Source organism: Phyllopteryx taeniolatus, chromosome 23 (genome assembly GCF_024500385.1).
Source record: "Phyllopteryx taeniolatus isolate TA_2022b chromosome 23, UOR_Ptae_1.2, whole genome shotgun sequence".
In the NCBI taxonomy this organism is placed as follows: domain Eukaryota; kingdom Metazoa; phylum Chordata; class Actinopteri; order Syngnathiformes; family Syngnathidae; genus Phyllopteryx; species Phyllopteryx taeniolatus.
This window is the reverse complement of record NC_084524.1, coordinates 1,871,399-1,889,719: the sequence shown is the minus strand read 5'-3', so window position 1 is coordinate 1,889,719 and position 18,321 is coordinate 1,871,399. Positions and strand designations below refer to the sequence as shown.

Below are 18,321 nucleotides of genomic sequence, written 5' to 3'. Positions count from 1 at the left end.
CATTTAGCCGAAGGACACAACCAATCTTTGTCGCACTCTCACGTAAAATGAATGTCTGTGATATCTAAGGAATGACGACACCCAGACCAACAACTCCAAGACCGACGACACCAAAACCAAGTATGGTATTTTCTTAAATAGCTTAAGACAGTAACTACTTACTAGCTACTAAACCTTTCCTGTTCTTTTCCCCGTGCAGTTCAGTGCCCTCCAAATGCAGACTACATCGAATGTGGCCCAGCTTGCATCCCCACCTGCATGGAACCCTCCACCAACTGTAGCGGCTCCTGTATCACCGGCTGCTTTTGCAAACCGGGGTTTGTCTTCAAGGGGAAACACTGTGTGCCACTGGAGAAGTGCGGTTGCCTGGATCACAATCATAACTATTACGAGGTCCGAATACTACACCATACCCATACTTGTGTTCAGAAGAAAGGCAGTATCTCCTAACCAAGTTCTTCACTCCTGTTTTAGCCTGGAGAGATCGTATTTGGAGACGGCTGCTCAAAGCTGTGTCGCTGCGCGGGGAACTACACTTTGGAATGTGTGGATAACACCTGTGATCCCACTGAGGAGTGTCGTGAGGTTAACGGTGTCCCAGGATGCTACCCGAAAGGTAACACGTCAAGGAATCTTCTTGAACGCTTCATTCTGATCAGTCGTCATCCAAACGATCATCTGTAACTGAAGTGTCACAAAAGGAACTTGTTGTTTTCCATGAAGGTACATCCTCGTGCATCGCATCCGGAGATCCACATTACACGACTTTCGACAAGCGCAAGTACAACTTCATGGGCAACTGCAGTTACACGATGACTGGAGTCTGCAATGTATCGGCTTTACCAAACTTTGTGGTCTACGCTGACAACGAAAATCGCTATAACAGACCCACCATCTCCTATGTGAAGGCGGTTCGTGTGTATATAGCATCCGGTGGTGTCTCCATCTTCAAAGGTGGCGCTGTGCATGTAAGAAGGAATTAGGCAAACCTTGTCCGTACTGTGATCAAATTGGATAATTCCCTTCCTTGCCTGGTCACTTATCAGTCTCACCTGCTTTCCGCATCCAGGTGAATGGAATCAAAGTCAACCTTCCAGTCAGTCCATTCCCAGGTGTCTCTGTGTTCAAATCCGGAAAGCACTACACCGTGTCCTTGGATTTTGGTGTGACTGTGCGCTATGACGGAAACCACTTTATGGACATCAAAGTGATTAAAGAGTGAGTGTAACCTGAGCACATGTTGTCAATGAAGACTGAAAAGTACAGGTCGCTCGAGAAGTTCATGAATGAAGGATCTTGTAATGTCTCGCCCGCAGTTTTAAGAACATACTGTGTGGACTGTGTGGAGATTACAATGGAGATCCCAAAGACGACTTCCGCAAGCCAGATGGCTCATTGACCCGCAATCCCAATGACTTTGGAAACAGTTGGAACACTGATCCAGAGTGAGTGTTAGTCTTCATTTCAGATTCTGAACACTGCTTTGTGCTTAGTTTGTGTCTAATATTTCCTTTTGCAAAAGGTGTAACAATAAACCCAACACCACTAATCCCGGATGTGAGGCAGAGGAGCAGAAGCTCTATGAGAGCTCTGGATATTGTGGCATCCTGCTGGACAAAAATAGTCCTTTTGCTGCGTGTCACGCCAAGGTCAACCCCAACGTAAGTCACAAGTACTTGGACCAACCTCGCACCCCTAAAGTGGAATTTTGAGTTTTCATTTGTGAAGATGGAATGTCGATGCTGGTTGTGCCTTCAGGATTACTTCAAGGACTGTGTCTTTGACCTTTGCGAGCTTGATGGCGCTCATTCCATTCTGTGTGAAGCCATCGAAGCCTACGTCAATGAGTGCCAGGACCGTGGGGTCAACATCGGACCCTGGAGGAACGAAACCTTCTGTCGTGAGTATCAAGTACAGATGGTTGACACGGGTCTCTACTGTAGCCTTCTTTCTGGAATGTGTCCAGATCTCAATGACTTTGAAAGACATGCTTCTAACTTCAGCCATCTCATTTGCCGCACAGCTTTTGGCTGTCCCCCCAACAGCCATTACGAGCCCTGCGCGGACCCCTGTCAGCAGACGTGTTCGGGCAGACCCCCCTCCTGCAGCGGCCCGTGCACCGAGTCCTGTGTGTGTGATCCCGGCTACATCCTGAGTGCCGGGAAATGTGTCACCAACACTTCATGTGGCTGCCAACACACCAATGGCCAGTATTATCAGGTACCGTGAGATGGACAAGCAACTGTACACGTGGACCGTGATAGACACCCAAAAACCTAACTGATATATGCACTTTGTGTTTCTCTCAGCCTGGAGAGGAGTTCTATGTTGAGAACTGTGATCTGAAGTGTAGCTGTGACGCACCCTTTGTGACCTGTAAGGCATCTCAATGCCCCCCAATGCACGAGTGTCAAGTCCAAGGGGGAGAGCTGAGCTGCTATCCCACAGGTATAGGTTCTCTTTCATTTAGCCGAAGGACACAACCAATCTTTGTCGCACTCTCACGTAAAATGAATGTCTGTGATATCTAAGGAATGACGACACCCAGACCAACAACTCCAAGACCGACGACACCAAAACCAAGTATGGTATTTTCTTAAATAGCTTAAGACAGTAACTACTTACTAGCTACTAAACCTTTCCTGTTCTTTTCCCCGTGCAGTTCAGTGCCCTCCAAATGCAGACTACATCGAATGTGGCCCAGCTTGCATCCCCACCTGCATGGAACCCTCCACCAACTGTAGCGGCTCCTGTATCACCGGCTGCTTTTGCAAACCGGGGTTTGTCTTCAAGGGGAAACACTGTGTGCCACTGGAGAAGTGCGGTTGCCTGGATCACAATCATAACTATTACGAGGTCCGAATACTACACCATACCCATACTTGTGTTCAGAAGAAAGGCAGTATCTCCTAACCAAGTTCTTCACTCCTGTTTTAGCCTGGAGAGATCGTATTTGGAGACGGCTGCTCAAAGCTGTGTCGCTGCGCGGGGAACTACACTTTGGAATGTGTGGATAACACCTGTGATCCCACTGAGGAGTGTCGTGAGGTTAACGGTGTCCCAGGATGCTACCCGAAAGGTTACACGTCAAGGAATCTTCTTGAACGCTTCATTCTGATCAGTCGTCATCCAAACGATCATCTGTAACTGAAGTGTCACAAAAGGAACTTGTTGTTTTCCATGAAGGTACATCCTCGTGCATCGCATCCGGAGATCCACATTACACGACTTTCGACAAGCGCAAGTACAACTTCATGGGCAACTGCAGCTACTTGATGTCCGGAGTCTGCAGTGCGACGCCTTCACCAAACTTTGAGGTTTATGCTGACAACGAGAACCGCTATAACAATCCCGCCATCTCCTATGTGAAGGCTGTACATGTGCATGTACGCAAGGTGAAGGTCTCGATCCTCAAAGGTGGCTCGGTGCTTGTAAGTGAACAGTGGTCGCGCTTGGGATTTAGTGAGTTTTCAAACTGTTCAACTCTCTGCTCGCTCACATATTGCTGTCATCTGCTTCAATACATCCAGGTGAATGGGACCAAAGTAAACCTGCCTGTGACTCCCGCTTTGGGCGTTTCTGTGTTCAAATCTGGAAAGCACTACACCGTGTCCATGGATTTCGGTGTGGTTGTACGCTATGATGGAAACCACTTCATGACCATCAAAGTGATTAGAGAGTGAGTCTAAACTTGAGACACAATGGAGTCTGAACATTTTCAGTCGAAGTTCTTGAATGATGGATCTTGCAACCTGTTGCCGGCAGCTATAAGAATATACTGTGTGGCCTGTGTGGAAATTACAATGGAGATGTAAAAGATGACTTCCGCCAGCCAAATGGCTCGTTGACCGGCAATACCGACCAGTTTGGACACAGCTGGAACACTGATCCAGAGTCAGTGCAAAAAAACAGCAGCTCACCGCACATTCATCTTATTTGCACGAGCTAAAACGCTGCCCTTGTTGCAAAAGGTGTAAGAAACCGACCACCACCGATCCCGGATGTGACGAAGAGGAGGAGAAGCTCTATGAGAGCTCTGCATATTGTGGCATGCTGCTGGACAAGAACGGTCCTTTTGCTGTGTGTCATCCCAAGGTCAACCCCAATGTAAGTCGCACCAACCGAGATCTTTAAACATTCCTGCATTATGCTGGGAGCTTTTAAACTTGTGTGTTCAGAATTACTTCCAGGACTGTGTCTTCGACCTTTGCGCACTGGATGGAGCCAAGCCTGTTCTGTGCGAAGCCATTGAAGCCTACGGCAATGAGTGCCAGGACCGCGGCGTCGACATCGGACCCTGGCGGAACGAAACCTTCTGTCGTGAGTGCTCGTAGAACTAAAAGTCTCTTGGAGAGCTGCGTCCTTGTCTGCTTGAAAACCAACTATCATCTCCCATCTAAAGGCCATTGCCCAGTAAAGTTCGGAAACACTGAACTCAGGCATTCAATTCTCCAATCTGTCGACCAATCGGCAGACAGTAAAGAGATTTGTTTGGTTTTCCTCGTAGGAAATCTTAAACGCTGATGCTGATATACTGATGCTTGGAAATCCTTTCCTGTTTCATTAGCATTGAGCTGCCCCCCCAGCAGCCATTACGAGCCTTGCGCGGACCCCTGTCAGCAGACGTGTTCGGGCAGACCCCCATCCTGCAGCGGCCCGTGCACCGAGTCCTGTGTGTGTGATCCCGGCTACATCCTGAGTGCCGGGAAATGTGTCACCAACACTTCATGTGGCTGCCAACACACCAATGGCCAGTATTATCAGGTACGGGGAGATGGACAAGCAACTGTACACGTGGACCGTGATAGACACCTAAAAACCTAACTGATATATGCACTTTGTGTTTCTCTCAGCCTGGAGAGGAGTTCTATGCTGAGAACTGCACTCTGAAGTGTAGATGTGACGCGCCCTTGGTGACCTGTAAGGCAGCTCAATGCCCCCCAATGCACAAGTGTCAAGTCCAAGGGGGAGAGCTGGGCTGCTATCCCACAGGTAAGTAACCCTCAAACACCAGACACTACGTTACTTTCGGCTATTTACCAAGGCGGTGTTCTCACGCTCCAATGTTCAGGATCCCAGAACTGCATCATCTCTGGAGATCCACACTACAACACTTTTGACAAAAGGTTCTACAGTTTCATGGGCTCCTGTACCTACACGTTGGCCAGAACCTGCAGGAACAACACAGGTGAGAACAATATTGACATGAATCCTCACGTCTCCAAAATGACCAACACTTCAGGAAGTAAAAAAAACAAAACAAAAAAACTGACCAGTTCCAGCACTCAACCATTACAGCGATCTATTTTTCACAGAACAGGTTCAAATTGAGTGGTCTTATTTGAGGTGTGGTCTTTATTTCCATATTACAGTGACCACTTGTATAACCCGGCGATTATTTGTGGGGAAATAGGATAGGTTCATATTATTGTAAGACGCTAAGGGAACTTTTTCCCTATCTGGGACCATTTCCGGTTCCGGTTCTACAAAGTCCTCTGAGGGCCACACTTAACTTCTGAAAAACGAAAATGGGTGACTCCGGTATAATTGGTATTGTGATCATTGTGGCGCAGGACCTTGGTTCTCAGTTGAGGCGAAGAACGAGGAAAGAGGCCTACCGGGAGTTTCTTACCTGCGAAAACTTTACATCACGGTGGACGGGATCACGGTGACTTTGATGAAAGCCAAGAGGACCCTGGTCAGTACGGCACCTTGCAGTCCGTCACACAAATGTGGACCAAATGCCATGCGTTGCTATTCTCTCATATAACATTCCAACTTTACTCTTCACGCCAGCTGCATCACTAATCCTGGTTTAGTGTTCTTGCATCTCAGTCAAGGCTTCCTTCCCTTCACGTTATTTGTGCTTTACCGTCCTCATCTTTCCTGCCCTAATCCCACGAAATCCCTAATCTGCTTGATCCCTCGACGACTACTAGCACGAATACATATTTCCTAACCATGAACAGTCAACACTCTTCTTCTGAAATACAATGAAGCCCTATTTATCACGAGGAGTACGTAGGAGGTAGCGCTTCCTCTCGTGCGACACAAAAGAATCGTTGGCTCTTGTACTGTTCAAGTATGAGTACTGTATTTATCTTTGTAGTCCAATACATTTGCATTTCATCGTTAATAACTGTTTGTTTTTCAACATTTATTTTTGATCAATTGTTTCTTTAACCTTTATGCGCAGTACATTTTTAATGGAATCATTATTTGAATATTTTTGGAGGTGGTACTTTTGTAAAAAGTTTGAGAACGCGTGATGTTCCCCGCAGCCAATCGGAGCCTTGCATTGTCATCGATATGCAAATGTTTTCAAAAGCATATAGCATTTATATTTAGTGAAGGGCTAACGTTGTCCTGTGTTCCTCGATCCATCCATCCATCCTCACAGGTGAACGGACTACGTGTAGCGCTACCTCACGCCCCGTCTCCCGCGGTCACGGTCAGTCGTGCCGGTCAGTACGTCACGTTGCAGACTTCCTTTGGCCTCCAAGTGCGCTGGGACGGGAACCATTATGCCCAAATCTCCGTACCCAGGTCGGTCTTTCGGATTTCGGAAACTTGAATGTTTTTTTTTTCTCAATCACCTCTTATGTAACATCGATTATCGTTCAAAATGGTTTCCGCACTTCTCTACTTACCCCGGAGACGTCGTTTCCATCTCTTAATCCTGCTTTTTTTTCGCCAGCTCGTACCACGATCAGATGTGCGGTCTGTGTGGGGACTTGGACGGGAACCCGGACAATGACTTCGCCAAGCCAGATGGCGCTCTCGTCGCCAACGTCAACGACTTCTGCAACAGCTGGCAGACGGAAGAAGACGAGGACGACTCGTGAGTTCTCGCGTTCATTCATTCATTCCTTCATTCGCGACCCGACCTCGGAGAAGCGGAAGAAAACGGATGGATGGATGAATGTTGTTTATTCCTGTGGAACGTATGGCGTGTTGACGTATTTCGCACTGTACTTGTTGTGGTTCCTCAGGTGTTCCCCAGGCACCGAGCCCGACCCGGACTGCGATCCAAATCTTGAGGCTGAGGCGGTCGAACCGGAGAAATGCGGAAAGCTCAAGGATAGCGCCGGACCCTTCCGGTGAGTCACCTACCTCGTAGGGTTGGCGTTTGATTTGTTGATCATGTCACTGATAAGCAGGGCTGGGGGATTTCAGTTGACTTGTGGGTTCTGTAGCTCAAAACGCAACTCTGGTTATCAGCAAGATCATTTTATCTCTCAAGCCAGATTAGTATTCTAGTTCTTGGAGTACCTGCTGGACTCTGGTCTCCAGTAAAACCCGCGCAGCTACTGCATTGTTTACGGAGTGTGCGCCTTATCTCCGCATCGTTCAGGGAGTGCGTCGGCGTGGTCAATCCCGCCCCCTTCTTCCAGAGCTGCGTGTACGACATGTGTCGCTTCAACGGGCAGCAGCGCGTGCTGTGCGACCAGCTGCAGGCCTACACGCAGGCCTGCCACAGTGCCGGAGTCCAAGTCCACCAGTGGAGGAGTCCCCGCTTCTGTCGTAAGTCGCCGTCCAGAACCTGGCGACGCCAGACGCGAGCCGTGACATCCGGCATTGAACACGCGAGGGCTCATCATGGGCAGGCATTCAAAGGGCTTTAAACGGAGTTCAACTTATTAAAGCGCACGTAAACATATTGCAATGGCAAAAACTAATTGCAAGCATGAGTTGTATCTAAAATATGTAATTATGATCATCATAATGGAATCAAAAATAAAATACAAAATCTAGTTCAAGCCTTAAAGTACCCCTTCCACATGCACAATATGGGATTTATTTTTGTATAATATTGTGTAAAATTAACAACGCATACAATATTCAACTTACAGTATTTGGATACTAAATCTATATGATTGGATAGATTTTTTTGAAAAACAAATATATGCGTGCGTTGCTATGCTGTATGTGTCTGTGTGTCCTTAAAATATTACAAATATGGAGAAAATAAGATTTCAAATGTAAACATACGGATGGATATTACTGAAGACAAATAAACACAATAATAACATCATACAGACAAATCATAAAAAAATAAAGTAAGATAAAATACAAAATGTGCGTCCCTTAAAACATTACACATATACTATATATAGTGACTAAAAATGAGTAATATAAGATCAAAAATAAAAACAAAAACATATTTAAATATTTTGATATACAGTATATATTCCCAAATTGAAATAAATACAATGATATAGTATCTGAAAATAATAAAATATATCGTAAAATAAAATACAAATGTACAATAAGCACGTGTGCCCCTTTAAACATAAAGATAGCTGTATGCAATATATACGGTAATAAATGATAAAGGATTACAAATCGGACAGTTTTTATTTGCTATTCCTAAATAGAATATTATAAGAAAAGAGCAGCAAGAAACACGGCCATCGGCGACGGCGGCGCTTTCTGGCGTATCTGACGTACGCCGATGTTTCTACGTGTCCCGCGCAGCCCCGGACTGCCCCGCCAACACCTCGTACTCCGTGTGCGTGAGCTCGTGCCCGGAGACGTGCGCGGGCGCGGCGGGAGCGCCCGGCTGCGGCGACGTGTGCGTGGAGGGATGCGCCTGCGACCCGGGCTTCATCCTCAGCGACGACAAGTGCGTGTCGCTCAAAGACTGCGGTTGCGTCGACGCCGCCGGCTCGTACCGTCCGGTAAGTCGTGGCGCTACTGAAAATGTTTTGGCTCTCACACGTGGCACACACGAGAAAGATTTTGCACTCACACGATTTGTGTCTACTGAAACACTCTCACACGTAACGCTGACAATTTTTCGCTTTCGCACACGACTGCAACATTCTCTCTCAAGCGAAACACTCCGCTATCCTGCCTGTCACGGAGATGTGTTTGCGTTTGAGGTGGGCGACGGCTGGTACTTGGAGGGCTGCAAGCGGCGGTGCACGTGCCACGATGGAGGCCGGATCCGGTGTTCCGACAGCGGCTGCAAAGCCGCCGCCGAGATCTGCCAGCTGCACGATGGAGAATACCGCTGCCGGCCTTTGGGTAGCTTATCCCCATTTTCCAGACAAAAGTCGGCATGTTAGCATACAAAGGTCATAGTTTCTGGAGAGAAAAACATATATCGTGAGAGTGTGAATCTCAATAAAGTTGGAATTATTCGAGAAAAAGAAGCAGAATCTTTACGAGAGCAAAGACACAGAGATTAAAGTATTTAAACATTTCTCTTAGTATCACGCCTTCGATTCTGGAAAAGGCCCGTTTTTGGCATTAAGACAATTCCCCCCCCCGGTCATCCAACAGGAAATGGAATGTGTTCGGTATCCGGCGACCCCCACTACACGACCTTTGACAAGCGCACCCACCACTACATGGGAGCCTGCTCGTACACCCTGACCGAGCCGTGCGACGTCTCCTCCTCCGGCTTGCCGTACTTCAGCGTGGCCGCCCAAAACGAGCGCAGGGGCAGCAACAAGAAGGTTTCGTACGTCAGGGCCGTCGCGGCGCAAGCGGACGGCGTGACGGTCACCCTCGGCAAAGGCCGAACTGTCCAGGTGCGCCTTGTTTCGAGCGCTGTTTATTAGTCGTTTTGCTCAGAAGTACGGTGGCCCTAAAGGCTCCCGGCTGGAGCAGATTTGCTGGTTTTGTCTCCTTGTCTCCAGCGTCTGTGTGACCTGCAGGTAAACGGGACGGCGGTGGTTCCGCCTGTCGAGTGGCTCGGCGGGACAAAGATCTACTTGAGCGGCAAGTTTGTCGTCCTGGAGACGTCTTTCCACCTGAGGGTGCGGTTCGACGGTAACCACCACGCGGACGTCTCCGTGCCGACCTCCTACAACGGGCGCCTTTGCGGAATGTGTGGTAAGAACAAACGATATTGGCGCTCGAGCCACTTTCATCTGGTCTCCTTCGAAATTTCCCCAAATTCAATCGCAATATTACGAGAAAAGTCCGAACTTTCTACTCTAACAAACACCAGTCGAAACGGGTCATGCAAGCGTTTCTTGTGCGACAGGAAATTTCAATGGAAATCCCAGAGACGACAACCTGAAACCGGACCGGACGCCCGCTTTGACCACCAATGAACTCGGAGACAGCTGGCAGGTTCCTGACCCGAGGCCCGAGTAAGTCCACACGTTCTATTCGCGGCTTCGGGGGGCCCGTTTCTTATCACCCAAATCAGCAGAGGCTCGATTCCTAAAACCGTACAGCCGACCCCGCCTAGTTGCGCTTTGCCATTTGTGGATTCACCTATTCACAGATTTTTGGAGGGAACCAATCACCTATCATCGTGTAAACCCTCCTTATTTGCGGTATTCCCCTACCCTCTGATTGATTCCTCGCGTTGCTTTGGACCCGGTCACCCGCTTATTTACTTTTTTGTTTTTTTTGGGGGGGGGTAGGAGAGGATCACTGTACTTAGGCAGTGATTCATTCGTGCACCACTAGGAGGAGCCAGCGTACCACTAGTCGCACAGTAACGTTTACCACCCAATGTTACAGAAGTAGTTTTAGTAATTCTCTGCAGAAAAAATTTGCCAACGGTGAGTCGCGAATCGCCAGAAATTGACGGTAATATTAAAAATGACCAAAATGGTTGACAGATGATCATTTGGTAGTCACTAAGTGTTATTCCCGCTTGTTGTCCAGTTGCAGCAACGATGGTGGACAGGAAGACTGCGACCCAAAGGTGGAGGACGAAGCCCAGAAGCCGACAAGCTGCGGCATGATCGGCGATCCCAACGGTAACGCCAGTGGACGTTTTTATCCTCGGTGGGAAGTCACGCGAAAAACATTCCTCGTGTCCTTCTGGCCTCAGGTATCTTCAAGCCGTGTCACTCGGTCGTCGTCCCCGAGCCTTATTTGGAAAACTGCGTGTACGACATGTGCGCCACCGGCGGCCAGACCGTCGCCCTCTGCCAGGCGGTGGAGAGCTACGCCGACATGTGCGCCGCGGCGAGAGTCGCCATCGCGTGGAGGAACAATACCTTCTGCCGTGAGTCGGTGGAAAATTCCTTCGCCTTCCCTTCGCCTTTCAAAGGAGCGACGTTATTTGAGATGCAAGTGGTATTTGTGCAAGAGCAGGAAAAAAAGGGAGGGTTGTCATTGTTACGAGGAAGAAAAAGTCCAAGGTACCAGATGGTTGGAATTTGTAAAGAAGAGTCACCACGCGTTCTTAAAAACCAGAGAGGTCATTTTAGGATTGCATCTTTTTGCGAGTAACGTTCCATCCCTTCTCCCGACGTAGCGCTCAAATGTCCCGCCGGAAGTCAATACACCCCGTGCGGTTCCGCCTGCGCCCAGCCCAGCTGTCAGAATCCGGCGGGCCCGGGAGGCCCCTGCGACCAGCCCTGCGCGGAGGGATGCGCGTGCGCCCCCGGCCTCATTCTGAGCGGAGACAAATGCGTGGCGCTCGGCCGCTGCGGCTGCACCGACGAGAGCGGCCGGTACAGGCCGGTCGGCGCCGCTTGGTTCACGGAGGCCGACTGCTCGGTGCGTTGCGAGTGTCACGGCGAGCGCAACGTGACCTGCGAGCCGTGGCGGTGCGGCCCCGCGCAGGAGTGCCGAGCGCTGGAGGGAGTGCTGGACTGCCACTCGACAGGTACGCTCTCATCCCAAAAAACAAGCCGAAAGAACGAAGTCGCCCATGTCCTGTTACGCCGGTAAAGTTCAAAGTACTCACAAAAATCCTCATTTCACCAGGATAAAGTTGCTCATTCAGTCACAATTTGTTCATGCTTGCTCAGCCATAAAGTTGTAATCTTCCCTCAGGCAAAGGAGCGTGCCACGTAGCCGGAGACCCTCACTACTACACCTTCGACGGCGTCATGCACACCTTCATGGGCACGTGCACTTACACTCTCGTCGAGGTGCCGCTCCCGTCTCACTCCGGTCAAAATGGACGCCGCGCACGGAGTGACGGCGGTTTTTCCCGTCTCTCGCTCTCAGGTGTGCGACGCCGCCATGGTGACGCCGTTCCGGATCGTGGCCAAAAACGAGGAGCGCGGCCAACCGGAGGCCTCCTACGTCCGCTCCGTCAAGGTTTACCTGCCTCGCGACACCCAGGTCGAGCTGCACAAGGGCCGCAGAGTTCTGGTAAGGCTTTCCGTGCGAGTCTTTGACCTTCCGCGTTCAAGCGACGTCATTTGCCGCAGCTGAACGGGCGGCGGGTGCGGACCCCAATTTCCCTGAGCGCGGCGGGAGCGAAGGTGATCAGCAGTGGCGCGTACAATCTGCTGGATACCGACTTCGGTCTGCAAGTGAAATTCGACGGCGTTCACCACCTGGAGATCACCGTGCCCGGCCAATACTTCGATAAGGTACGTGTCGCCGCCGTGTTCGGGCTGCGGACAAAAATTCCTGATAAAGTTGGAATGTCCCAGAATCTTAATTTGATGACAGCTAAATTAATTTCGGCATGAATTATGTTGCGGTTTTTCTGACTATCGTTGCAATGTCGCGATCGAAAAGTTGCAAAGTTAGCGTCGCGCTCTTCGGACCGTCTACCGTAAGACGCCGTCGAAAGAATCGGTTAAAAACGGGCGAGGAAAGGTGAAGCGCCACATCGCGGGGGCTGTGCGGCTCACCGGATGGGGAGTGGTCACCGGCGATTTGTTCCCCAGCTGTGCGGCATGTGCGGGAACTACAACAACAACACGTCCGACGACAACCTGAAGCCCGACGGGGAACCCGCCGAGGACGTCATCGAACTGGGCAACAGCTGGAAGGCGCAGGGAGACAGCGATCCCGGGTCGGGCAAATCCACTCGTTCGCATGCGCATCACAATTGCTCTTTTACTTCTTTGATGCATTTTACAGCCACATTTTTCGGTTTTTAACTTTTTAACTGAAAATGCATCATCAAATTTAACCATTTCACAGTTTAACATCATTTTTTAAAAAACATTTGATTGAATAATTTGTTAATTAGATAGGATTCAAGTGAAAAAAATGATTTTAAAATCCATAAATAATTGATTATATATATATGATTAAATGTAAAAAAACAAAGGAATTATTTTACTATAATGAGCAATTTTAAGGTTTTTTTTTTAAACCTATTTTGTCAAATAATTTGCTCATTAGATATTTCATTACAATATGCAAATAAATTATTTTAAATGCACATTTGTATTGACTTTATCAAATGAGTCACAAGTTGGATACGGTTTTATAAAATTATTAAAATTAGCTATTTTATATCCACATTTAAAAAATTATTTTATTCAGTAGTTTGGTTCATTAGAGACGATTAAATACAGAAAAAAAATGATATATTAAAATCAAGTATTTTACATCCACTTTGAAATGTTGTTGTAACATTCGCGCTTTGGGTCCCAGCTGCCAGCCGGACAATCGGCCCGACGTGCACCCCAACTGCACGGCGGAAGAAGAGGCGCGGTACGAGTCCCAGTGCGCCGGCGCGCTCCTGTCCGACAGCTTCGGCGCCTGCCGCGCTACGGTGCCCCCCGAAGCCTTCTCGGGGAACTGCGTGTACGACATGTGCGCGTACGACGGCATGCGGGCCACGCTCTGCGACAACGTGGAGGCCTACGCTCAGGCCTGCCGCAGCGCCGGCGTCGCCGTCAGCTGGAGGAACCGAACCTTCTGTCGTGAGTCCGCCTTCGCAAAACCAAAACAAACACGTCGGTAAAAGTCTTACCCAAAAAAAGTGCTCGTTTGACGAGAAGGAAATCGCAATATTGGCGGGGAAATGTTGAATGACATGAAAAAGTTGCAAAGTTAGCAGATAGTTAGAAATAAATATTACGAGGAAACAAAAAAAAACATTTCACAATCTTTCGAGATAAAGATATCATTTTACAAGATTACGCAGAGATAATGTTATCAAATATTACAATAAAATTCTATATTGGGGTGGGGAGAGCAGATAAAGGAAAAAATATTACAAGAAATTGCAATATAACAGGATAAATATGTCAATTTATGTGAATATTGTAACCAGATAAATGGATAACAAGATGTAAAATTGTATCATAAGTTGTTATTCGATGAATTTCTAACCGTATGACAAAGTTGCAATCTTACAGGGCACAAAATTTGGAATGCTAAATGTGTACTTTTACAGGAGCTTTTCAGGAAATACGGTGTCATTTTTTAGCTATGAAATGAAGAAAAAATTGCAATTTAGGGTAAAAAAAAACAAAAAACAAAGGTGTAAAGTCAGCGGCTAATGTTGTCCTTTTTCTGAATATTTGTAACGGGTTGCGTTTTTCGCAGCGCTGCCGTGCCCGCCCGGCAGCCACTATTCCGACTGCACGGCCCCGTGCCCCCCGACCTGCTCCGACCTCTTCCCCGTCTTCTGCCACCTGCCGCCCACCGACTGCGTGGAGGGCTGCCAGTGCGACGGCGGCTTCGTCCTCAGCGACGGCAAGTGCGTGCCTCTGGACAGATGCGGCTGCGTGGACTCCGACGACGAGTACCACGACGTGAGTCCGCAAACGCCAAAGACGAGTGGCGGCGCCGTATTTAGACCGCCCGGGAAAATGACCACAGGGAACAATGTTCTCTGCAGGCACTTCGGTGGCACCCTGCGTTTCTTTCCACAGCAGTTCTTGGCCTCTGCGTTGTGTTTAATGGGGAAATTGCACTTGAACAACAAAACCAGTTGAGTTTTCATGGTTTTTGTAGGTGGGAGACTCGTGGCTGACGGCCAAATGCGTTTCCAAGTGCGCCTGTAACCCGGGCGGCCTGGTCGCGTGCGCGGAGCACAGCTGCGACGCCGACTCGGTGTGCGACCTGGACAAGTACGGAGACGTCTTCTGCAAGCCCGCCAGTGAGTCGCGCCTTTCGCGCCTCCAAAACGCAAAGTTGTTATTTTCCAAGGATAACACAATGTTACGAGGAAAAACTGGGGGAGAGAGAAAAAAAAAAAAAAAAAAAAAAAAAAAGGGGCGTCAAGTCACTGTACCAGATCACAGGATGAAGTCGAAATATTCCGACAGAAAACACAGTTGTAATAGAATAAAGTGAGCGGATTGTTTCCCCTCATTTAGCACGAGGTACATTATTGTTAATATTTTGGACCAAATCCTTTCGTAGAGTTCGACAAGTGCAGCGTCTCGGGGGATCCTCACTACCGGACCTTCGACGGTTTCACGCATCACTTCCAGGGGCCGTACACGTACGTCCTGACGGCCGACCGCCGGCCGCAGAGCTCGCTGCCCCGCCTGACGGTGAGGGGGAAGAACATCCGACGAGGCGGAAACAAGAAGGTCTCCTTCCTGGACCAGGTCTTCGTCGACGTCTACGACGTCAACGTACGCTTCCTGCAGGGGAAGAGAGTCCTGGTACGCTCGCTGCCGTCTGGCTTTCCTTCTTCGCCTCCTATTGCAAATATCAAAGTTACGAGATGACGTTGCAAAAAAAGTCGCAATATTACGCAAGGATGAATGTACGTACTTTCACGACACAAAGTTGGAATGTTAAAGTTGACAAAACCAAAATGTGTCCATTTAGTAGAAGAAAAATCATAGAATGAAGTCAGAATATGATGAGAAATAAAAAAATAAAAATAAAAAAAAATCAGTTAGTGGACAAAGTTGTAGTTTGCTCAAGCTGAATTAGGCAATTTCTAAAAGGTACGAAATGAAGCTCGTCAGCGTGCAAATGTGTGTTTCTCCGGCAGGTGAACGGGGAGAGCGTGTCGCCCCCTCTGAGTCCGGCCGAAGGTTTGCTCATCACAATGAACTCCAGGCAGGTTCAGCTCACCGCCGACTTCGGACTCACCGTGCGCTTCGACGGCAGAAGTCGCGGAGGTAAAGGAACCTCACACGAGGGCGCCGCCCCGCCGTCGTCGTCGATCACGTTCCCGCATTTGCACGTCCAGAGATCATCCTGCCGAGCACGTACAAGGACGCCGTCGGAGGGCTGTGCGGAAACTACGACGGGATCCGCGGGAACGAGTACACGAAGCCGGACGGGACGGTCGTCAGGGACCTGAACGCCTTCGGAGAAAGCTGGAGGGTCAGCGACCGACTGGCGGACGCTCGCGACGGCGCCTCCCGCGTTCACAGGTGCAAAGGCGACCGCTGGGCGCGATCGCCGTATCGTCCGCGACGTCACGGGCAACGTGTTGGCTCACTTGTGTGGCGTTCAGGCGACAAGCCGAGACGGATCCCGATTCCGGATTTGAGACGCCGGACTGCTCCGAAGCCCAGCTGGACGACTATAACGGTCCCGCCGTGTGCGGCGCCATATCGGATGCCGCGGGGCTTTTTGCCTCCTGCCACGCCGTCCTGCCGCCCGCCACCTACCGGGAGTGAGTCATTCCGGCATTACGACGTGATTCAAACCATGAATCCAACATGATTCCCACATGATTTTAACCGTGATGCAAACACAAAATATGATTCCAAGATTCAAACCCACAATTCAACATGATTCTTTTTTTTTTTGCGCAGCGACTGCGTGTTCGACCTGTGCGCCGAGCGGGGCAGCGAAGAGCTGCGTTGTGCCAGCTACGACGCCTACGCTGCCGCATGCCAGGAGGCCGGGGTCACGTTGGGACTCTGGAGACAACACCTGGGATGTCGTAAGAAAACTCAACGTCGTTGCGTGTTTTAGTGACATTGCCGTTGGAGGAGAAAAAAAAATATGTTTTCAGACTAAAGCGGTAGATTACTTGAAATGTAAACTAGAAGAAACGCACGAGCTAACATCGAGCGTCCGTCCGGCAGCGCTGTCGTGCGAAAGCAACAGCACGTACGTGCCGTGCATGTCGGCGTGCCCGGCCTCCTGCGCCGACCTGGCGGCGCCGTCGGAGTGCGCTGCCGCGTCCTGCGTGGAGGGGTGCCAGTGCGCCCCCGGTTTCGTCATGAGCGAGGGCGGCTGCGTGCCGTACGCGGACTGCGGCTGCAGCTTCCTCGACAGATACTTCCCGGTGAGTACCGCGCTTCATCAACGACATCCGTGACGTTCTTTGCGGTTTGTTTTGCGTTTAGCTTGATAGTAAACTTCAACTGGGACTTGCTACCGCTCACGTTGTCAAAATACGCACGTCGTCTTGTCTCTGTGGCCGGCGCGCAGCTGAAGGAGACCTTCGTGACCGAGGACTGCGCCCAATCCTGCGAATGCACCACCACCGGCGCCGTGTGCCAAGCCAAAAGCTGCCAGGAGGGTTACGTCTGCACCATTTACGACTACAGACGCGACTGTCACAGAGGTGCGTGCCAGGAGATGCTTCGCATGCCATTTGATGTCACAATATTTCCAAAAACAACAAAAAAAAAGAAAAATTACTACTAATATTAATGATAAACATTGCAAGTAAAAAGCGGTAAACGTACATGATGAAATTGTAACTTTTTTGCATCTTTAACTAAATCTGTCCCCCCCCCACCCCCAAAACGGCGCAGGACTTACTTGCCGTGTCGTGTGTTGTGTTGTGCTTCAGCGAGTCCGTGCCTCAGCGGCCCTTGCCAGAACGGAGGAACGTGCAACCACATCGGCGGCGACTCTTACTCGTGCGTCTGCGCCCAAGGCTACGGGGGCTTCGACTGCCAGGACGAGATTACGGACACCGACGGACTTGGTAAGAACCGACACCGGAGCCGCCGAATCCATCAAGAAAATACAATCATTTTCGTTTTCATTTTGTGAGACAAAGTTGTCACTAACACAATAGTCATAATTTTACAATATATATATATATATATATGTTTTGAATAATAGATAAAAAGTCTGAATCTTACTTGATAAAGTTGAAGGTTTATGAGGCGGAAAAGTAACTAATTGTTTTTTGGGGGTGTGAAAATATGTATTCCAGAAAGCAAATGGATCATCGTGATCGCGGTGCTGGTGTCGGTCGCCGTGGTGATCGTGGTCGTCACCACCGTTGTGTGCGTTTGCAGAAGCGTCCGCAAGTAAGTCGCTTTTGACACGCGCGCGTGTGCGTTTCCTTTTTGTCCTCCGAGTTAAAACGTTTGAAACCAATAATGTCAGCGAACGGTTAGAAATACTAAAGATGCCATTCTAATGGATATCAATTCATTTCACAAAACATCTTAAAGAAAAAAAAATAATAATAATAATGCCTATATCAATGTGATAGTGTATATTTTTGAAATGGGTCATTCCGGAACTAATTTGGATTATTTTCATGTTAATGTCCCAAAATGTTCATCCAAGTCCGCATCATTGTGCTCACAGGAAAAACAAGCGGAAAGACAACGCACTGAAAATGACGTCACGTATGTAAACACCATTATTTGATTCTACATTATTTTAATGCTGTATAAGGTTTGCAGTCGTATTCAATTTCAATCCCCACAAAATATTCCATTCAAAACATATATTAGCTGATTTGGATTTTTTTGT

At 48.9% G+C, this 18,321-nt stretch overlaps 1 protein-coding gene across 1 annotated transcript in view; it reads left to right on the top strand.

Moving 5' to 3' along the window:
* The window catches only part of zanl (zonadhesin, like), a 41,104-nt gene that overhangs the window by 22,505 nt on the left and 278 nt on the right, over positions 1-18,321 (top strand). The window contains 51 exon segments of the mRNA XM_061763148.1: positions 70-120; positions 200-393; positions 475-616; positions 724-968; positions 1,070-1,218; positions 1,317-1,445; positions 1,523-1,661; positions 1,759-1,900; positions 2,024-2,220; positions 2,310-2,448; positions 2,533-2,583; positions 2,663-2,856; positions 2,938-3,079; positions 3,187-3,431; positions 3,531-3,679; positions 3,766-3,894; positions 3,972-4,107; positions 4,179-4,320; positions 4,568-4,764; positions 4,854-4,992; positions 5,072-5,188; positions 5,574-5,698; positions 6,401-6,546; positions 6,698-6,841; positions 6,993-7,100; positions 7,355-7,524; positions 8,479-8,681; positions 8,886-9,030; positions 9,289-9,539; positions 9,666-9,843; positions 9,998-10,106; positions 10,633-10,727; positions 10,802-10,978; positions 11,231-11,584; positions 11,755-11,852; positions 11,932-12,078; positions 12,138-12,302; positions 12,606-12,733; positions 13,324-13,595; positions 14,224-14,432; positions 14,635-14,779; positions 15,046-15,293; positions 15,632-15,761; positions 15,833-16,019; positions 16,103-16,264; positions 16,407-16,537; positions 16,683-16,885; positions 17,032-17,167; positions 17,399-17,536; positions 17,771-17,867; positions 18,133-18,194. Coding sequence (XP_061619132.1) covers positions 70-120; positions 200-393; positions 475-616; positions 724-968; positions 1,070-1,218; positions 1,317-1,445; positions 1,523-1,661; positions 1,759-1,900; positions 2,024-2,220; positions 2,310-2,448; positions 2,533-2,583; positions 2,663-2,856; positions 2,938-3,079; positions 3,187-3,431; positions 3,531-3,679; positions 3,766-3,894; positions 3,972-4,107; positions 4,179-4,320; positions 4,568-4,764; positions 4,854-4,992; positions 5,072-5,188; positions 5,574-5,698; positions 6,401-6,546; positions 6,698-6,841; positions 6,993-7,100; positions 7,355-7,524; positions 8,479-8,681; positions 8,886-9,030; positions 9,289-9,539; positions 9,666-9,843; positions 9,998-10,106; positions 10,633-10,727; positions 10,802-10,978; positions 11,231-11,584; positions 11,755-11,852; positions 11,932-12,078; positions 12,138-12,302; positions 12,606-12,733; positions 13,324-13,595; positions 14,224-14,432; positions 14,635-14,779; positions 15,046-15,293; positions 15,632-15,761; positions 15,833-16,019; positions 16,103-16,264; positions 16,407-16,537; positions 16,683-16,885; positions 17,032-17,167; positions 17,399-17,536; positions 17,771-17,867; positions 18,133-18,194 — 8,031 coding nt within the window.